The sequence below is a fragment of the Dendrobates tinctorius genome, unplaced genomic scaffold, assembly GCF_039654945.1.
Source record: "Dendrobates tinctorius isolate UK_male_01 unplaced genomic scaffold, ASM3965494v1 ptg000020l, whole genome shotgun sequence".
Taxonomy (NCBI): Eukaryota; Metazoa; Chordata; class Amphibia; order Anura; family Dendrobatidae; genus Dendrobates; species Dendrobates tinctorius.
This window is the reverse complement of record NW_027361688.1, coordinates 11,083,170-11,101,618: the sequence shown is the minus strand read 5'-3', so window position 1 is coordinate 11,101,618 and position 18,449 is coordinate 11,083,170. Positions and strand designations below refer to the sequence as shown.

The 18,449-nt window shown below is 44.4% G+C and overlaps 1 protein-coding gene across 1 annotated transcript in view; it reads left to right on the top strand.

Annotated features, from left to right (window-relative positions):
* The window catches only part of ATXN10 (ataxin 10), a 93,844-nt gene that overhangs the window by 31,636 nt on the left and 43,759 nt on the right, over window positions 1-18,449 (top strand). The window contains exons 7-9 of the mRNA XM_073567659.1: window positions 311-479; window positions 1,334-1,442; window positions 1,888-2,057. Coding sequence (XP_073423760.1) covers window positions 311-479; window positions 1,334-1,442; window positions 1,888-2,057 — 448 coding nt within the window. The remainder of the gene's footprint in view (window positions 1-310; window positions 480-1,333; window positions 1,443-1,887; window positions 2,058-18,449) is intronic.

Genomic DNA, 18,449 nt, shown 5'->3' with positions numbered 1-18,449 from the left:
TCATGCTGAAAATGAATTATTACTTTGTCCTGTAGTGGATAATTCAATTTTCCAATAACCCACCTGCTGTTGGGTTCCAGCAGATTTAGGCTGTGTTCACACACAGTTTTGTGTTTGTTTGTTTTTTCGTTTTTTTTTTTCTAGAGTTTCAGAGCAGAAACAGAGTGGAAATGCCAAATTTGAGGAGTTTTGAGATTTGGAAAGGTTCCGCTCTAAAAACATGTGTGCGCACAGCCTGAGGCCGATATTCTGTTGTGCTGCTGTGCTAACCTTTCTACATAGCTGGTCACCTGTTGCTCTTTGCTGGCAGGATTACCCTTTTGGAACTTATTTTGTCTAAAGTAAGTGAGAAGAGCCCTCTAACCGACCGTGAGCAGACTAATCTGCAGCAAATAGCGGAATTCCTTTCTGACTGTTTCCAGAAACAATGCCAAGCGGTGCTGAAACTGGCGGCTCCGGGGTACTGCGAGGAGGAGGAGGTAATAATACGGCTCAACCTAGTATGTTTGATCAGTTTTATAGCTTTGGGGGTAGATTCTACTTTTACACTCTGTCAGCCTCACCATTTGTGGCACCTCAGGGTCTGCCAATGTGTCAAGCACCCACAATCTATAACTGAAAAATCTGCACTACACTACATTATGGCGCTCCTTCCCTTCTTAGCTTTAAACTATGCCTGGAAAGCAGAAATCAGAAATTTTAAAACTTCCACCCCTGGAAGCCATAGACTTCCTGTTCTGTTCTTTATTTAACTCCTATTTCCTATTCCGCACACAATACTTTTCAGAAGTTGTATCACAGAATCCACCATTCACAATAGGTGATGTCACAGCTCACCTTCTCCTCCTGTACAATGACTGATAACACCTCTATATACAGTAAATAACACAGGATCCACCATTCACAATAGGTGATGTCACAGCTCACCTCCTCCTGACCAATAACCGATGGCACAGGATTCACAATTCATAAATGATGCAGCTCACCTCCTCTCTTTGCCTTCACAATGACCTTTGCCCCCATTAGAAGCATGATTTAATCAGTTGTTAATTTTCTGATACCTTCCCTTTTGAGGAGTATTTCCATCCCGGCAAGGCCTGTTGGGGGGCGGGGGGGTGCTTGTCAATGATCAGCCCCTTAATGATTGTTGGTGGTCTGATCCCTGAGAACCCCACTGATCCTGAGAATTACGTGATTGCATTACACATGGCCAACTGCTTCTTAGCAGCCAAACCAGACATTAGATCTCCTGTCGGTTTTACCATGCAGGTCCCCAAATCCCTACATATCGTACATTAATGTCATCTTCAATATATTTTTTTCCCCACTGCAGGAGGCCTTAGTCGTGATTCGTCTCTTGGACCTTCTCTGTGAAATGACCTCTGATGCTGATCACCTTGGCTGTTTACAGCGATGCCCGGGTTTACTAGGCACCGTTATAGGTAGGCCTATAACTAACCTAAAAGAGGACTTGTCACCGGGTCAATAGTGGCCAGTTTTTTCTATTGGGGTACTCCCGCAACTCCTCTGATGATTACCGTCTTCGTTTTTTATAAATCCGCCATACAGTTCCAGAGATATGGACTTTTTTATTTGTCTTCCTTTTATGGTCTTTCCAAAGGGGCGTGGTTCGGCGTAATTATGCAGATTTGCCTTAGACACACCCCCGAGGAGCAGAAAAACTAGCGCTAAATAAAAAAGCCGATATCTCTGGAACCATATGGTGGATTTTAAAAAAACAAAAACCAGAAGACTCGGAGAATGGGCGGGAAGAAAATAAGATCTAAACTGGATACTTTTGACCTCCAAACAGGTCCTTGTTAAGTTTGATCTCCAGGACTTAACCTTATCAGATGACTGCATCATGCGCATCTCCATTTTCCACAGACACCCTGCGTTTAACACATCTGGTGGGAAAACAAAGCAAGAACGTGTTTACCTCCACTCATACCGCGTCCCTCGGAAGTGACCTGACCCACGCCGCTGTGGGCTTCAAGGCTCATCTCATTCGTCTCATCGCGAACTTGTGCTACAAAAACAGAGAGAACCAAGATAAGGTATGAGGTTTACCTCCCTTTTTATACCTTCCTGGATGACTCTTTATTTTATTTGAAGGCATTCATAGCAAGAGGCATTGATGATAATTCTGTGAGTGCAAGGATGTGTGCAGGTATCATGCACTCTTCGTAATATATAATGAATAGGATAGGTCCATGTTCCTGCCGGCTCTGCTCACTTCTTGGTAGGTCACTGTCCACGGGATGCCACCAGTGCCTCTCACCTCAAAACTGGAATGGGACCCAGAAAGTAACCCTTCCTAGGCTATGTTTTTTTTTTTTTAATTTATTAATAATAGGAAAAGTATACTAATTATTAATAATAATCATAATTAATAACTATTAATAGAATAATCAGTCATGGACATGGCGCTCTGTGTTTTAGGGTATTTTATTTACCAAACATTTTAGAAGACGTTCCATAAGTTTAGATGAAAATTCCACTTTCGTTTCATGGAGATATGATAAAATTGGTGAGGCTCATATGCCTAGGATCCCTGCTAATTCTTTGGAGGAAGCCTCATTGACTCAGACATGTGAAAAAAAAAAGAGTAACATTTTAAAGGGATTCTCCAGGAATAGAAAAAAAAAATACTATTGTTTAATTAAAAAAAACCACTTGTTTTGTCTAGGAGGTAATCGCCATAGTACATCAGAATTAATGATGTCTTGTTACATTGATAGAAACCTGTCCGAAAATGTTAATAGGACAGGAGGCTGTGAGCATGTGCATAAGGCTGGTTTCACATTAGCGTTTTTATGCGCAGCGCATCCATGCGCATGCGTACTTATGTTTAACATAGCGTACGCATGGTCTTGCGTTTGCACGCGTTAGACTGCATGCGTTTTTTCCAGGTTTGCGTCTAGACGCGCCGGATGCAACCTGTTGCATTTTTGGGTCCGCCCAAAGGTTAAAAAAAAAAAGCTTGCACACGGAATGCGACAAAATAACGCATTAGTCTATGGGAACGCAGGAGTGCGTGTTTTCGTGCGCATGCGTTTTTTGCATAAACATGTCTAGACACTGGTTTAAACCACCCCCTACACAAAGAAACATTTTGATGTCCCATTGGTGGAATCTGTTTCAAGGGTTTTTCAAGGATTTTCCTCCAGTGAAATGTGACACCTAGAGAATGCATGCACATAAACGCACATGCGCATTTTTGCATGCGTTTTTCCTTGCTCACGATGCGCTGCGCACAAAGACGCAAATGTGAAACTAACCTTAGTCGAAAACTCTGCCACCCACCTTCATGTGTAGGAAGATGTTCTCCCATCTGATAAAATGACAGAGGTGCTGAGGTAAGAGGCTTCTCACACTACTGTCCATCCCATCTATCTGATCTAATACTGGAGATACATGTGGTGCTGAGGTAAGAAGATGCTGCTCACCCTGCTGTCCACAATGTCTATCTGATCTAACACTGGAGATATGTGTTGATGAGGTAAGAGGCTGCTCACTGTTGTCCACCCTGTCTATCTGATCTAATACTGGAGATCCCTGTGGTGCTGAGGTAAAAAAAAAGGCTGCTCACACTGCTGTCCAACCTTTCTATCTGATTTAATACTAAGGAATCTAGGGATTGGAAGTAAGAAGAGACAGCTTGGACTACTGTACACGATATCTGATCTAATTCTGGAGATACCTGTGGTGCTGAGATAAGAGGCTGCTCATACTGCTGTCCATCCTGTTTATCTGATCTAATACTGGAGATACCATGACTACTTGGGTTAAAAGAGACTGTTCCCACTTCTGTCCATCCCGTCTATCTGATCTAATACTGGAGATGCATGTGGTGCTGAGGTAAGAAGATGCTGCTCACCCTGTTGTCCACAGTGTCTATCTGATCTAGCAGATATCTGTGGTGCTCAGGTAAGAAGAGGCTGCTGTTCACCCTTTCTATCTGATCTAATGATGGAGATACATGTGGTGCTAATGTAAGAAGAGGCTGCTCACACTTCTACCACAGCAGCCACTCAGCATTTTCTATTTTCGGAGAAGCCCTTCAAGTATTTACCATAAGCGTAAATGAAAAAGAAGACTTTCACTGTATAGAAGTATGATACACTGGAGCCTAACTTCCCTAACTCGTATATCAAGGGGCAACATGTCCTTGTACTTAGATATAGTTTTCTCTCTCTCTCGGTCCCCCCCCCCCCCCCCCCATCGGAAGCAGCCTTGTCTTGCATTTCCACAGCTAGCGCGGCTTGTCTCCAAGTTTTTGATCCCGATTTGGCATTCCTTCATACGCCTTTGTCTTAGGAAAGCCGGGGCTGTTCCTCTAGTGTTGAATTATCGATGATTGATCCAGAATGTTGGGAGCTGTAGTTCGGCACACCTGGAAGTTCACTCCAAGTCAGGTGTAGAGCGCTCTCCACATACAGGTGGCTTGTAAAGCTTTGTGATTTCAGGAGACCTGCCAGCGTTTTTGCAGGTCACAAACCAAACGGACCCAGAAGTCCTGATTCTGTGCGGAAGGTAAACATTGACTCAGCATTCGTCTACTACAATAGACCTTTTTTGAAAGCAATTTCATAATTGTTTGCCCGAGATTCATCGTATCACGGCTCGGCTCCTTGAAGGTTGTCTACGAAGCCCCTCTTCCCGTTGAAGGGTTCCTATCTAGATGCAAAGTGCTCGAGGGGCAGGAAAGATTTAGGTAAATACGCTGAGTGTTTCTCATACAATGATCATCACTTAGAGCTTCAAAGACCCAAAGAAAACGAGGAGCCCATCCCAAGAAGTCAAATATGATATGATGAAGCAAAGGGGAAAAGAATATTTGTACAAATTAAAATTAATTGGTAAGAACTTCCTCCTATGCATTATTTTTTGAGCCTGTAATCCTTGATGTTTCCGTATGTCATGTCTAAGCGGACATCCTCCCTGTCATCGGATCCAGAAACCAGAAAGTCTTCTGCTTGATCACAGAGAGAGCTGTGCCCCCCACAGTAAAGAATTAGGAGCCACCAGGTTTTGCTGGGATTCTGGTCCCTGCCCCATCACACCAAGAAACATCCCCAAAAAGCCATTTTTCAGGGCATGGCTGAGCCCTACTCATTTTGTGGGCTGATTTCAAAAGACTGTCCCAACAAAATCGGGACTATTGGCATGTATAAATATACCTGTACAGAAAAAAAAGTGTTACGTCACTCGTCAATGGGTGTGATATTAATCCTCAAACTCTAGACCACCAAGGAAGAGAGCACTGCCTTGAACCACAAAGGAGGCAAAAAGTATTCACATCACTTCCCTGCACCATCAACACTGCTGGTGGTATCCTCTCTGCTACTTTAAGATGACCAATGTCCAAGTCTTAAAGCGACCCTCCACTCCTCAGTTAAAAACCCACTACTCTGTTGTATCTGAGATTGGTGTTTCATTTCTTTACCTCCAATATCTTCTCCCTGTAATCAGTCTCTGCATCTTTTACTAGTAACGATTACACTCAATCATAGAAAGTCAGAGTTGGAAGGGACCTCCAGGGTCATCATGTCCAACAGATGTCTATCCAGCCTCTGTTTGAAGACTTCTATTGAAGGAGAACTCACCACCTCTTGTGGCAGCCTGTTCCACTCTTTGATCACCCTCACCGTCAAAAAGTTTTTTCTAATATCTAATCTGTATCTTCTCCCTTTCAGTTTCATTCCATTGCTTCTCGTGTTTCCATGTGTAAATGAGAATAAGGATGTTCCCTCTACACTGTGTGACAGCCCTGCAGATATTTGCAGACAGCTATTAAGTCTCCACTTAGCCTTTTTTACAAGCTAAACTTTTCCAGATCCTTTAACCGTTTCTCGTAGGACATACTTTGCAGACCGCTCACCATCCTGGTCGATCTTCTCTGAACTTGCTTCAGTTGTTCAGTGTCTTTTTTTTGAAATGTGGAGCCCAGAACTGGACACAGTATTCCAGATGAGTCCTGACCAAGGAGAGGTATAGGGAGATAATTACTTCACATGATCTAGACTCTATACTACTCAATACATGCTAGAACTGTTTGCCTTTTTTGCTGCTGCATCACACTATTGACTCATGTGCAGTCTGTGATCTATTAGTATACCAAAGTCTTTTTCACATGTGCTGTTGCTTAGTTCTATTTCTCCCATTCTTTAGATGTAATTTGTTTTTCTTGCCCAAAAGTAGAATTTTGCATTTCTCCCTGTTAAATACCATTCTATTAATCACTGCCCATTGTTCAAGCTTATCTAGATCCTTCTGAAACCTTTCTGTCTTCTCTAGTGTTGGCTGTCCCTCCTAGCTTTGGTGAAGTGGAGATATACTATATCTACCGCATTTCCCTGATCCACCCAGTCAGTGATTCCATCATAGAAGGATATTGGATTAGTCGCGCATGACTTGTTTGCTACAAACCCACGCTAGCTCTGGTTCATTACTGTATTCTTATCCAAATACATACATGCTGTTTTAAAAATGTGTTCAAAGATCTCTCCTGGTATAGAAGTAAGGCTCACTGGCCTGTAATTTCCTGGCCCCATCATCATTCCTTTTTTGAAGATGGGGACAACTTTTAGCCTTCTCCAATCTTCTGAGGCTTCTCCTGTTTTTTCAAGGATTTTTCAAAGATTCTGTCTACATGTTCTGCAATTTCCTCTGTTAACTCTTTCAGTGCCCTAGGATCTAATTCATCTGGACCAGGAGATATAATTCCTGTAAATTAGCTGTGTTCCCTCACCATCTCTCTGTTTATGGGTAGTGTGGATTATTGTATTCCTTCGACAGCACCGTGGAGATCAGTTGATGTTACATTTGCTTTCTTAGTGAACACAGATGCAAATTAGTTATTTAAAAGTTTGGCTTCTCAACATCATTTTTGACCACTTCACCCTTTTCATCCTGTAAAAATTTTAGAGCATCTTTGACTTTTTTGCTTTTGACATACTCCCACAATCCTTTAACTGCTTTTGGTCTCCCTTCCAAGCCTCACTTCATTACTGGCTTTAGCTCTTCTAGCGCTTGCCCTCTTTCCATTTGATATAAATATTTCCTTTTTAACAAGTGATTAAGTTCTGTGTTCATCCATCCTGATTTCTTTAAATGCTTCCAATTCTTCCTTTCTTTCAGGTTTGTTACCGATTTTTACTGTTTACCTACTGTCCCATAGCTACAGGATTAGTCTGAGTCCCTCTAGCGTGAATGTAATAGCAGGACCTTGGCACATTCTGGACATTTCGGGGTTCATCAGGGGAGGTTTTCCTTTTTCATCTGACATTGTTTAAGGAATTTTGATTGGATCAGAACATCCCAGATTCTCTCTACTGAGGAAAAATCTGAATCTTCTACTCAGCGTGCGGACATCTAAAGTCTTGAGTTTGGAATGCATGCTGCTATCACATGCGTTCCTGGAGCTAAGCACTTTACTGGACTGTCCTTTATCTAATTCTTAGTGTGCCACTTAACCTGTCCTCAGTGTTAACGATAACGCCAGACCACATGTCGCTCTTCTTTCCATGGCCTGCGGCGTCTCTGGACTTGTCTCTCATCCAGCACATCTAGAACATCATTGCAAAAGGAGCTGCCAGCAGCGGATCTTGATGATTTCTGCACCCAAGTGCATTTAGCGATGCACAACATTCCTCAGACGACCATTAATGACCTCAGCGATAGCAGCCGAGGCTGAAAGTGCAGGGATTTCTGCGTGTGACGCGCAGGCTCCATGCTGAATAAATCAAGATATTTTGTGCCCATTTTTTTTTTTTTTTTTTTTCTTTTTCATCATTTTCAGATCAGTACAGTGTCTATCTGTCCTGTGATTTACATTTCTTGCACGACTTTTCCATCTTGTTTTTGCAATTTTCAATGTTAAGGAGTGTAGATATTAAAGTTGCTAAATTTTGGAGTTCAAATTTATCATTATTTTTTTTTTTTTTTTTGCATTTTTATGGAACGACGCCGTGTAATTACTTTACGGAGTCACGATTTTGATTGATGTCCCCTTTCCATTGAATTTCGCTGTTAACTCTACCTGCCAAGTTTTGCAGAGACAGACACATTTCCGTGCACCTTTCCTTGAACTCAGACCTCAACCACAATTCTCTTTTTTTCTTTCCCCCCTCCAGAAAATTTCTTTGCGGCCTCTTCTTGATAGATTGCATTCAGGTCATAAAATTTATCTCCTACAGGGGTGAAAGAAGGAAGGAATGAATGTATGTGATCGGAGCGTGTCTGCCAGTTCCGGAAGCATTCATACCCTAGAGCTGTGTGCGCTGCGCTCCATCGTGAATCACACCTTTTGTCTCCCACGTTCTTTGTCGTTTCCTCCACACACTGCACAGAGCTGGGGTTATATAAAATTAGATTATGCCAGTCCTGAGGTTTCAGCATGCAAGATTTAGCTTGTTTCAATTTTCTTATTTCAGCAATATATTATATTGGAGCTAATTAATCATAATTACAGAAAGGGTGTCTCCCAACTGCGGTAACATCTGCATGTACCAGCTTCCCGACAAAGTGTCTTGGGTTTATTGGCTTATTAATGTGTGTGGTGGACACGAGAAAATTTTTCTATGTAAGGTGTGTTATATCATTTCCCAACATTAAACAGATATAGGGATATATAGACTGGACATGCTCTGATCTGGCAAAATTAATTGTTGTTGGAAGGGGAGAAGGTGACCTGTGACATTACCTATTTTGAATGGTGGATCCTTTGTGGTCTACTACTATATAGATGGAGATGTTACTATACAGGAGGAAGAGGTGAGCTCTGATATCCCCTTTTGTGAATGCCAAATCCTTTATCTACTGTATATAGAGGTGTCATCAGTTATTATACAGAAGGAGGAGGTGAGCTGTGACATCTATTGTTAATGGTGGATGTGTTGAAGCCTACTTTGTATAGAAGTGAGCTGTTCCAATTCTTATTGGAGCTTTGCCAAACTGGCGTGAAAACCGCAAAAGTCGCAAAACGCTTGTGCAACAACTTCACATTGCACAATAATTTTGTATTTTTTTTTTTTTCTAATTGTTTTTCGTCAATTTTGTGGTATAAACACTTTGATGAATCGGGTCCAGCAATGTCGGTCTATCAAATATGCACATTTATTATATAGCTTCTCACTTGGCAAGATTAGTCGCCAGACATTGGCTATCACAAAACTGTGGATGAATATAAATACTTTGGCCTTATGCACTTAATCATCCCAACACTAGCCGTTACCCAAAAAGATTTTTCATGCCGTTGTCACTTTCCCCTCAATCTGGCCTGCATGACCCCATTTTTCAACTGTTACACAGTGGTGCTTTCCATTCTCAAAAACTCATTCAAAATCACTCTTGGACATTTCTAGAACCCTTGTTGGACCAACTAACGTGACCACTTCCATCCCCCGGTCTTGCTGTTCCTACACCTCGAAGCCATGTGCTCTGATCTGGTGTTAATTTTCCAACTTTTCTTATTCCTCATGTTGTTGGAGTTTCCACAACACTGATGGTACCATTTTACCTATCTTCTGGGAGTGTCCGTTTTTTTGCATCCTCTTGGACAGCAGTGTGGAACATCACCAACTTCTTTTTTTTCTTTTTTTGACTCTTCCCTCCTCGTAACACCTACTTTGTGCTTCACCACAGCGGCATACCGGAGATCATACTACTGGAAATCTATTAGAAGACACCTTGTAAAAGCGGTATACCAGCCTTATGGAAGAATGCCAAGACGTTCTGGATCAGTGGAGGGTTTGACTTTTGAAATCAACGTGGTGAAACGCAGTTGAGACGTATAGCGAAGACATCCCCAAACTCCAACCCTCTTGTATATGTCTATTATGTATGCTGTACTCAACTTGCTTTGTGGCTGATGAGCAATGCTCTCCTCCGGGTTATCTGTGTTGTACTTCCACCTTCCTGAATTATGGCTTTTTCTAAGAACTCAACTGGAAGATGTTGCAAAGGTGGAGACTCTGCGCGTTCTGCCGGTTCCCAGCTTGTCTTATTTAATTATAGCTCTCGTTATAAGCAGCATGCTTCCTCTGTATTTATTATATTTTATGTTACTCCCGGCAATTACTTGAAAACTTAGCCCTCATGGCTTGAGTCTCCTGATTCTGGAGATCTTCGACTTTCTACTACCCAGATGTCCCTGAAGATGTCATCCAAGCAGAAACAGGGTTGAAAAAAAGCCCTTCCCCCGGCTGGAGAGGGTATGATGGTTGAAACGCCCCCTGTACAGCTCATAAACTGCTTCCAAAATGGTGGACCCAAGGAATAGAAGACTTTAAAGAGAGGTTCATTGAACTTTAGGCCAAAGGAATCATCAGTCTAGTTAATATGCTCTAAGATCTGGTACAGAGTAGATATGCCGAACAAGACTTGAGTTGAAATCATCATTTTCCAGGACGTCCCTCCTGACAGCACCAGGGAAGGACGTCCCTTGCCTCCTTGCAGGGACAGGAAGAGCACACAAGAGGTTAAAAACAGTCTCCACCCACATTCCCTCAGTGTTTTCTTCCTGTCCCTGCACGGAGAGACGCCCAAGAGGATCCATCTTACCGGAGGGGTCCAGGGTGATCTGTTGGCCCAGCCAAACCTTCCTTCTGTGAAGCGACCCCGGGCGCTGAAACCCTCCTGGGTGGGGGTCCCTCAGCCGCAGAGACCAGGGGAGGGACGAGCCCCCTGGGTAGAGCTGCCTCCTCCCGCAGCGGAGGCTCTCAGCTCCAACGCCGGCAACAGCGCGGGGACCGGAAGTTCCATGGAGGGAGACCGCGGTGCAATTCCGGTGACGTCAGAGCGCAGGAAATACAGACCGCCGGCGGGCGCTCTGAAGGAGCAGAGCGTGGCAACAGTGAGACAGGCAGCAGCAGCCTTCCTGACCTCGCAGAGTCTCACAGCACGGAATGGAGAACCAGGGCACAGTCGACCCGGACGGGGTAAGTGCGCTCAGCGCAAACCGACCGACCGAGACCCTGACTGCCCAGATCAGAGCCTGACTGTCCCTCTCTTGCACTATGCAGGCAAAGGCACAACCGACAGCGCCCACTCCCACGACCAAGCAGACAGAGAAAGACCCAGGGAAGCCCAATAAGTGTCCCGTATGCAGGGTTAAGCTCCCCAGCAAGCACAAGAAGTTGTTGTGTGACACCTGTACGGCCAAAGTAATTAAGGGCGAACAGCCGTCCCTCCTATCGGAAATGAGATCGCTGATTCGAGAGGAGGTCCAGGCTTCCATGGCCACCCTTTCCCAGCCACAACCAGCCAGTCCAGGCCCCAGTGCCAAGCGAACCAGACAGGAGATGGAGCCTAGCTCAGAGGAAGGTTCCTACTCCTCGGAGTCGGATCAGGAAGAGAGACCTCTGTTCCTCGGACGATACGGACAATCTGATACAGGCGGTCAGAGACACAATGCAGATTGAGGAGGTCCAGAAACCTCAGTCCAGACAGGACATTATGATCGGGGGCCTTAGGGTGCAGAGGAAATTTAGTATTCTCAGTGAACGGCCATGTGTGAGCTATGGTCCTGGAGGAATGGGAGGAGGCGGAAAAGCGTCTTGTGATGTCTCGGGATTTTAAGAGACGTCTCCCCTTCGACCCCAAGGACATTAAAGAGTGGGAGGAAGTTCCCAAAATTGATGTCCCTGTAGCAAAAGTGGCCAAGAAAACAGCGATCCCTTTCGAGGACGCTTCTAGCCTGAAGGATCCCATGGATAGGAAGGCGGATAACTTACTAAGGCGGGCCTGGGAAACGTCAGCAGCCTTAATTAAAACAAACGTAGCAGCTACTTCGGTAGCAAGATCTATGTTTTTATGGTTGGGGCAGTTAGAGGAACACTTGACTAATAAAACCCCAAAGGAGGAAATTATAGATTTACTCCCGATCATGAAGTCAGCCACAGCTTTCCTAGCCGATGCATCGGCAGAATCCGATAGCTTTTCTGCCCAGAATGGCTCTTTGTCAAATTCGGCTCGCAGAGCCATTTGGTTAAAGACCTGGACAGGTGACGGAGCCTCTAAAAACAAGCTCTGTGCCCTTACCTTCTCCGGGTTAAAAGTCTTTGGCCCAGCATTAGACGATATATTAGAAAAAGCATCCGATATAAAGAAGGGGTTCCCAGAGGAAAAGAAACCTAGGGACCAGCCCTTTCGTAGACCCGGGGGATATAGAAGACAGCAGTACTATAGATACCAGGGGAGCTCTCAGAGGGGTTCCTACGGTAACACCCACTCTAGAGCTGGAAGATCTAGAGCCCCCCCCCCTTCTAGATCTCGTACTAGATCCAGAAGAACATGACTATACCAACATAGGGGGTCGACTCAGAGAATTCAGTTCCCAGTGGTCTCAGATCATGAAAAATCAGTGGGTACTGAGAACAATAGCAGAGGGTTACCAAATAGAATTTTCATCCCCTCCCCCCGAAAGGTCCATTTATCCCCACAGAATAAAAGACTCCCCCCAGATGTGAGTCGACGTGACAGACCTGGCAAACTCTGGCGTGATAATTCCGGTTCTCCGGGCAGAAATTGGGGCGGGCCACTATTCGTCCCTATTTGCCATCGCAAAACCATCTGGAGAATCCCGTACCATTATAAACCTGACACCCTTAAATGCCTGGGTCATGTACAAAAGATTTTGAATGGAGTCAATCAGATCCACAGTCCGTCAGATAGACAATGCCCTGATGTGTACCCTGGACCTGAAAAGTGCCTACTATCAGGTACCAATTCACCCAATGTCAGAGATTCCTGAGGTTTGCAGTAAGACTTGAGAATAGGACCTGCCACTTTCAATTCCAGTGTCTTCCGTTTGGTCTGGCCTCGGCGCCTCGAGTCTTTACGAAGCCAATCGCGGAGGTGGTAGCGTTCCTAAGAAATCGGGGAATAATCATCATTCCATATCTGGACGACTTCCTCCTGGTGGCGAAATCAACAGAGGAACTGCGGCGGCACAAGGAGAAGACAATAGAGGTTCTCGACTTCCTGGGCTGGATCATAAACAAAGAAAAATCGGACCTGGTCCCAGAAAAAAGGAAAAAAATTTTTGGAAGTACTACTGGACTCCAGAAGCAGAACTTCCGTCTTACCACCAGGAAAACAGACAAAGATACGAGACAGCATGAAGGACCTTCAAAAATGCCGCGTTTCCATCAGAGTAGCAATGCGCGCTTTGGGCCTTATGACATCCTGCATCCCTTGTGTCCGATGGGCACATTTCCATTCAAGAACCCTTCAAAAAGAAGTACTTGCCGCCTGGGATCGTCACCAGGCCTCCCTAGACAGGAAGATATCCTTGTCTCCAGCAGTAAGAAGATCCCTGGTGTGGTGGATGCAGCAAGAAAACCTAAGGAAAGGTGTCCCCTGGATCACCTCCCCATGCGTCGTAATTACTACAGAAGCCAGCAAATGGGGCTGGGGGGCACATTTAGAAGGCAGAATTCTTCAAGGGGAATGGCCGGCAAACATGCGGTCCACTTCCTCCAACTACAAGGAACTTTACGCCACATGGGAGGCCCTAAGAAGAAATCAGTACCGACTGAAAAACCAACACGTCAAGATTCTATCGGACAATGTGACGGTGGTGTCCTTCCTGCGGCATCAAGGGGGAACAAGGCATTGGGCACTCCAGGACCTGGCAAAAAAATTTTCTCCTGGGCAGAAAATACGGTTCTGTCAGTAACAGCCGTCCATCTCGAAGGGTCGCAAAACACAGTGGCAGATTATTTAAGCAGGCAGAAGATCTGTCCCACAGAGTGGGAGCTGAACACGGAGATCTTCCAGAACCTATGCCAGCGCTGGGGAAGACCGCACATAGACCTCTTCACAGCCAGGAAAAATACCAAGACGTACAGGTTTTTCTCTCTGAATCCGCTGGACAATCCTGAAAGGGTAGATGCCCTAATCCAGATGTTGGGGCAGACTCTCTCATACTCATTTCCCCCGATAGCTCTCATTCCAGCCATCCTCAGGAAGATTCAGGAGGATCAGGCAAGAGTGCTTCTGATAGCAACTTATTGGCCGAAAAGGAGCTGGTTTCCACTCCTGGGCATTATGGCAAAAGATCGACCAGTCCTGCTTCCATAGAGGGAAGACATCATTCACCAAGGGCCAGTCTTTCACCAAGACCCAGGAAGACTTCACCTGTCAGCCTGGATCCTGAACGGCAGATCTTGAGGGCTCGAGTCCTGTCAGACCAGGTCATATCGACTATTCAGGCCAGCAGAAAGCCCGTAACGTCTGCGATATACCGCAAAATTTGGAAAAGATTCTGTCTAGATTGTGGCAGGCCCGACTCAGGAAAACCAGACATCCCAAAGATACTAAATTTCCTTCAGGCAGGCTTTAATAAAGGACTTAGGCCTAGCACGCTGAAGGTCCAGATCTCGGCATTAAGCTCCTTTCTCGATTACCCCTTGGCCTCCCAACCCTGGGTAATAAGATTTATCAGGGCAATTCAGAGGTTACGTCCCACAGTCAGGAGGTCAGTCCCCCCATGGGATCTTAGTCTTGTCCTGCGGTCTCTTTGTTTAGATCCCTTTTTTTCCAGATCCAGGAGATGCCCATTTCACATCGAACCATGAAAGTAGCATTTTTAGTGGCGATCACCACAGCGAAACGGATAAGCGAGATACAGGCGCTATCTATCCGAGACCCATATCTCCGAATCTGGGAGGATCGAATAATCATGAGACTAGACCCCACCTTTTTGCCCAAAGTTACGTTGGTCCAAAACCTAAACCAGGAAATAATCTTGCCTTCCTTTTGCGAGAACCGCTCAAATGATGAAGAAAGGGCCCTGCACGAATTAAACGTACACAAGGCAGTTATTGATTACATCAAGACCACGCAGGGTTGGAGACAAGACCATAACCTATTTTTACTCTTTGGGGGGAAAAATAAAGGGAGGAAAGCCTCCATCGCGAGATGGATAACATCGCTAATCAGTTTGGCCTATGTCTCCCAGTGGGTTCCTCCCCCAGAAGGGTTAAAAGCTCACTCAACAGAGCATTATCATTTTCCTTGGCAGAAAGGGCAGGGGCTTCTGTAAACCAAATCTGTAGGGCCGCAACCTGGTCCAGGTTGGACACATTCTGTAAACACTACAAATTGGATATGTTGTCTAACCAGCAGACTGCTTTCGGGAGAATGGTTCTCCAGGCAGTCATCCCACCCTAAGGGGATACTTTGGTATTCTCCCTGTTGCTGTCAGGAGGGACGTCCTGGAAAATAGGCATTAGTCCTACCGGTAATTATGTTTCCAGGAGTCCATCCTGACAGCACGGATAGTTCCCTTCCTGAAAAAATTGTCATATATTGTAATATGATTCTGTAAATAAAGTGTTCAGTTGCATCATCCACGGTGTGGTACTTGGAAAAACACTGAGGGAATGTGGGTGGAGACTGTTTTTAACCTCTTGTGTGCTATTCCTGTCCCTGCAAGGAGGCGAGGGACATCCTCCCTGGTGCTGTCAGGATGGACTCCTGGAAACATAATTACTGGTAGGTCTAATGCCTATTTTAGGACTGTGATGTTCTGGGTCAGTCATGGGTAACATTCAATAAGTAATCAATCAGATGACGTACTGAAGAACATATACCAGCGCTTGCTCACTTATCTGTAGTCCTTGATAGGGGCTTTACTATACATAGGGTTTTCCAAAAGAGGTTGTCTTTTAAGGAAGAAGTTCATCATTTTATGTTGCCCGAAGGCATACATAAATCATTTTTGCAGACCATGTATCCTAGATGTTATCTCCCACATAATATGGCTACAGGGCCCTCCAAAAACTGAAAATGACCGAATGTGATGTGGAACAGCATGTATTTTTGGATGACTTAGTTCAGCTACATACCAGAGCAAGTTTACCAATGCAACTGCTCCAGTTTTCTATAGGAGAAATGTATTATGTATGTAACACATGGTAGTGTCTGGTTCTCCACGTAAAATACTTTATTCAAATTAATTGAAGGCATTTTTGACAATGCGACCTTAAGGCCCCCATTCACATTAGATAGCTGTTGGCCGAATGTTGGTCCAGCCTATCATTTGACTGATAGACATCTCTGCCAAGCAAACACTCTTTTGTTCTCTGAGAAAGCTGCTGGCTGACATGTTTGCCGGGAGAACAAAGTGATCGACAATCCAAAATCGTACATGCACGTTGACTTGTTGTTCCCCCATACACATTAGACTTTTGGCTGAACCTATCAATATCTGTGGCTACGACAATCATCGGTCTGTATGTGGGGCTTACGCTACTTATCCTCAATTTCTGATGGTAGTGCCTATTCGTCTAGACAGTACCCTTTTGGCAAGCAGGCCAATTGAGGGAGGTCTAGCGTTGCTGACCTAACTACACCTCAACTCAGTCCATCATGACAGTTACTTTGTTCTCCAAACCAAATCCTCACCTCACTCGCTAATCTAGGAAGCCGTATGACCGGTGACCCAAGTTTTACCTTATTGCTCTCCTCGACGGTGCCTGATGTTCCTGTCCAAATCCTTTCCTCACTTTGACTGAGGAAGGTCTAGGGCAGTTGACTCCACCGTTATTGGTTCTCCAAACCCTGGAACTACATGGCAACAAGAAACTGAAGAAGTCTATTTATTGCTTGGTAGTGCCTGATCTTCAACTCCAAGCTCTGTCTTCACCTAACTAAAGAAGATCTAGGGCAGGTGACCTGATTCTCTGATGGAAGTGCCTGATCTTCAAGACCAAGCACTCTCCTCACTGTGGCTCATTGAGAGAGATCGTGGGCAGGTGACCACATTTTACCTCACCTGACTTCTTCACGACAGTAATTATTTCTCCATATCAAACTCTGGCATAATATGACAAATTCTGAAAGTTTTTCATGATACATGCCAGGTACCGCAGACAGTCACATTTGGTTTATCCAAGGAGGACTGGAGTAGATGACCTCGCTCTCTAATGTCCAGAAAAAATCTTGTTTGGTCAATCTTTAGAGTTTGTCTTAATTTTAAGGTTGAAATAAAACAAGTCCATCGAGTTCAAACTATAGCCTAACAAGTTGATCCAGATGAAGGCAAAACCACTATGAGGCAGCTGCTAATTCACCAAAATTTAGGGAAAAAAAATACCTCCCCGACTTCACATTTGGCAATCTGTCTAGTCTCCTCCCTTGCTATTGTGTCTACGTGAACTGCGCTTCAAATATTGTGTTTTGGAAAATTCCAGCTAAATATCCATCTTATAACCCAAGTACCTGCAAAATACTACTCCTTAAGTGGACCACTTAAAGAGCTTATGGGGCATTAAGACCTCTTAATTAATTTTGATATTGTTTGATCTTTTGTTTTTTGTTTTTTTTAACTCTTTCCCTGTCTTGGCTCTCGTTTACAACAAGATAGAAGAATATGGTCACCGGTTCCTTAGGAGTTAAGAAGATCTATCTAAATTCTGTGCAGAATCTGACTTGGGAACATCTGTACATCAAAAAGAAAAAGCTTAATCCCTAGCTTACCTGGTATTCACGTGTACACTTTGAAAAAAGATGCACGTTGATAATTAGAGGAATGCACCTAAGACAAGAAAAAGACTTCTACATTTTAATCTTAATTTCCTTATAAAAAGAAAACTGGTTTATAAGCCTAAGTGCTGTGAATAAGTGCAACTTCTCTAAATAGTAATTTATTTATTTTTTTGGGGGGTGGAGTGATCGCTTATTATGATCGGAATAAAAAGTATTCTTAAGTTTCGTCTAACTAAAATCAATTCATTTGGGTTCTTTTTTACTAATCGGTGCACCATAATTAAATGTTTCTTGTAGTCCTCACATCTAGAATAGCTTGTGATGGCTTTGTAATTTCTACCCGTAAGCAAGCATATCTACTACTAGATGGTGGCCCGATTCTATCGCATCGGGTATTCTAGAGTCTCTTAAAATAAAACATAGTTATATACTCCCCTTCTGACGGCCCCCGGACTCTGTCCCTCCTCTCACCACGCTCCGGGCATCTTCCAGTCCCAGTATTGCTTTCTGCGAAACACCGCTGATGATGTCGCGCTCTCGCAAGAGGGACATCGTCTCCGGTCCTTCTCGCTAATCATTACTGGGACCGGAAGATGCCCGGAGTCCCGTCGGGACTCGGAAGATGCCCGGGGGCCGTCGGAAGGTGAGTATATAACTATTTTTTATTTTAACAGAGACTCTAAACTACCCGATGCGATAGAATCGGACCACCTTCTAGGGTATTATACTTATGTTGCACCCGGGGCTGCTGTCACTGTTCTGCTGTTACCTAATGTATTGTACTCCTGTAATACCCAGAGCTGCTGTCACTGTTCTGCTGTTACCCAATGTATTGTACTCCTGTTATACCCAGAGCTGCTGTCACTGTTCTGCTGTTACCTAATGTATTGTACTCGAGTTACACCCAGAGCTGCAGTCACCGTTCTGCTCTTACCTAATGTATTATACTC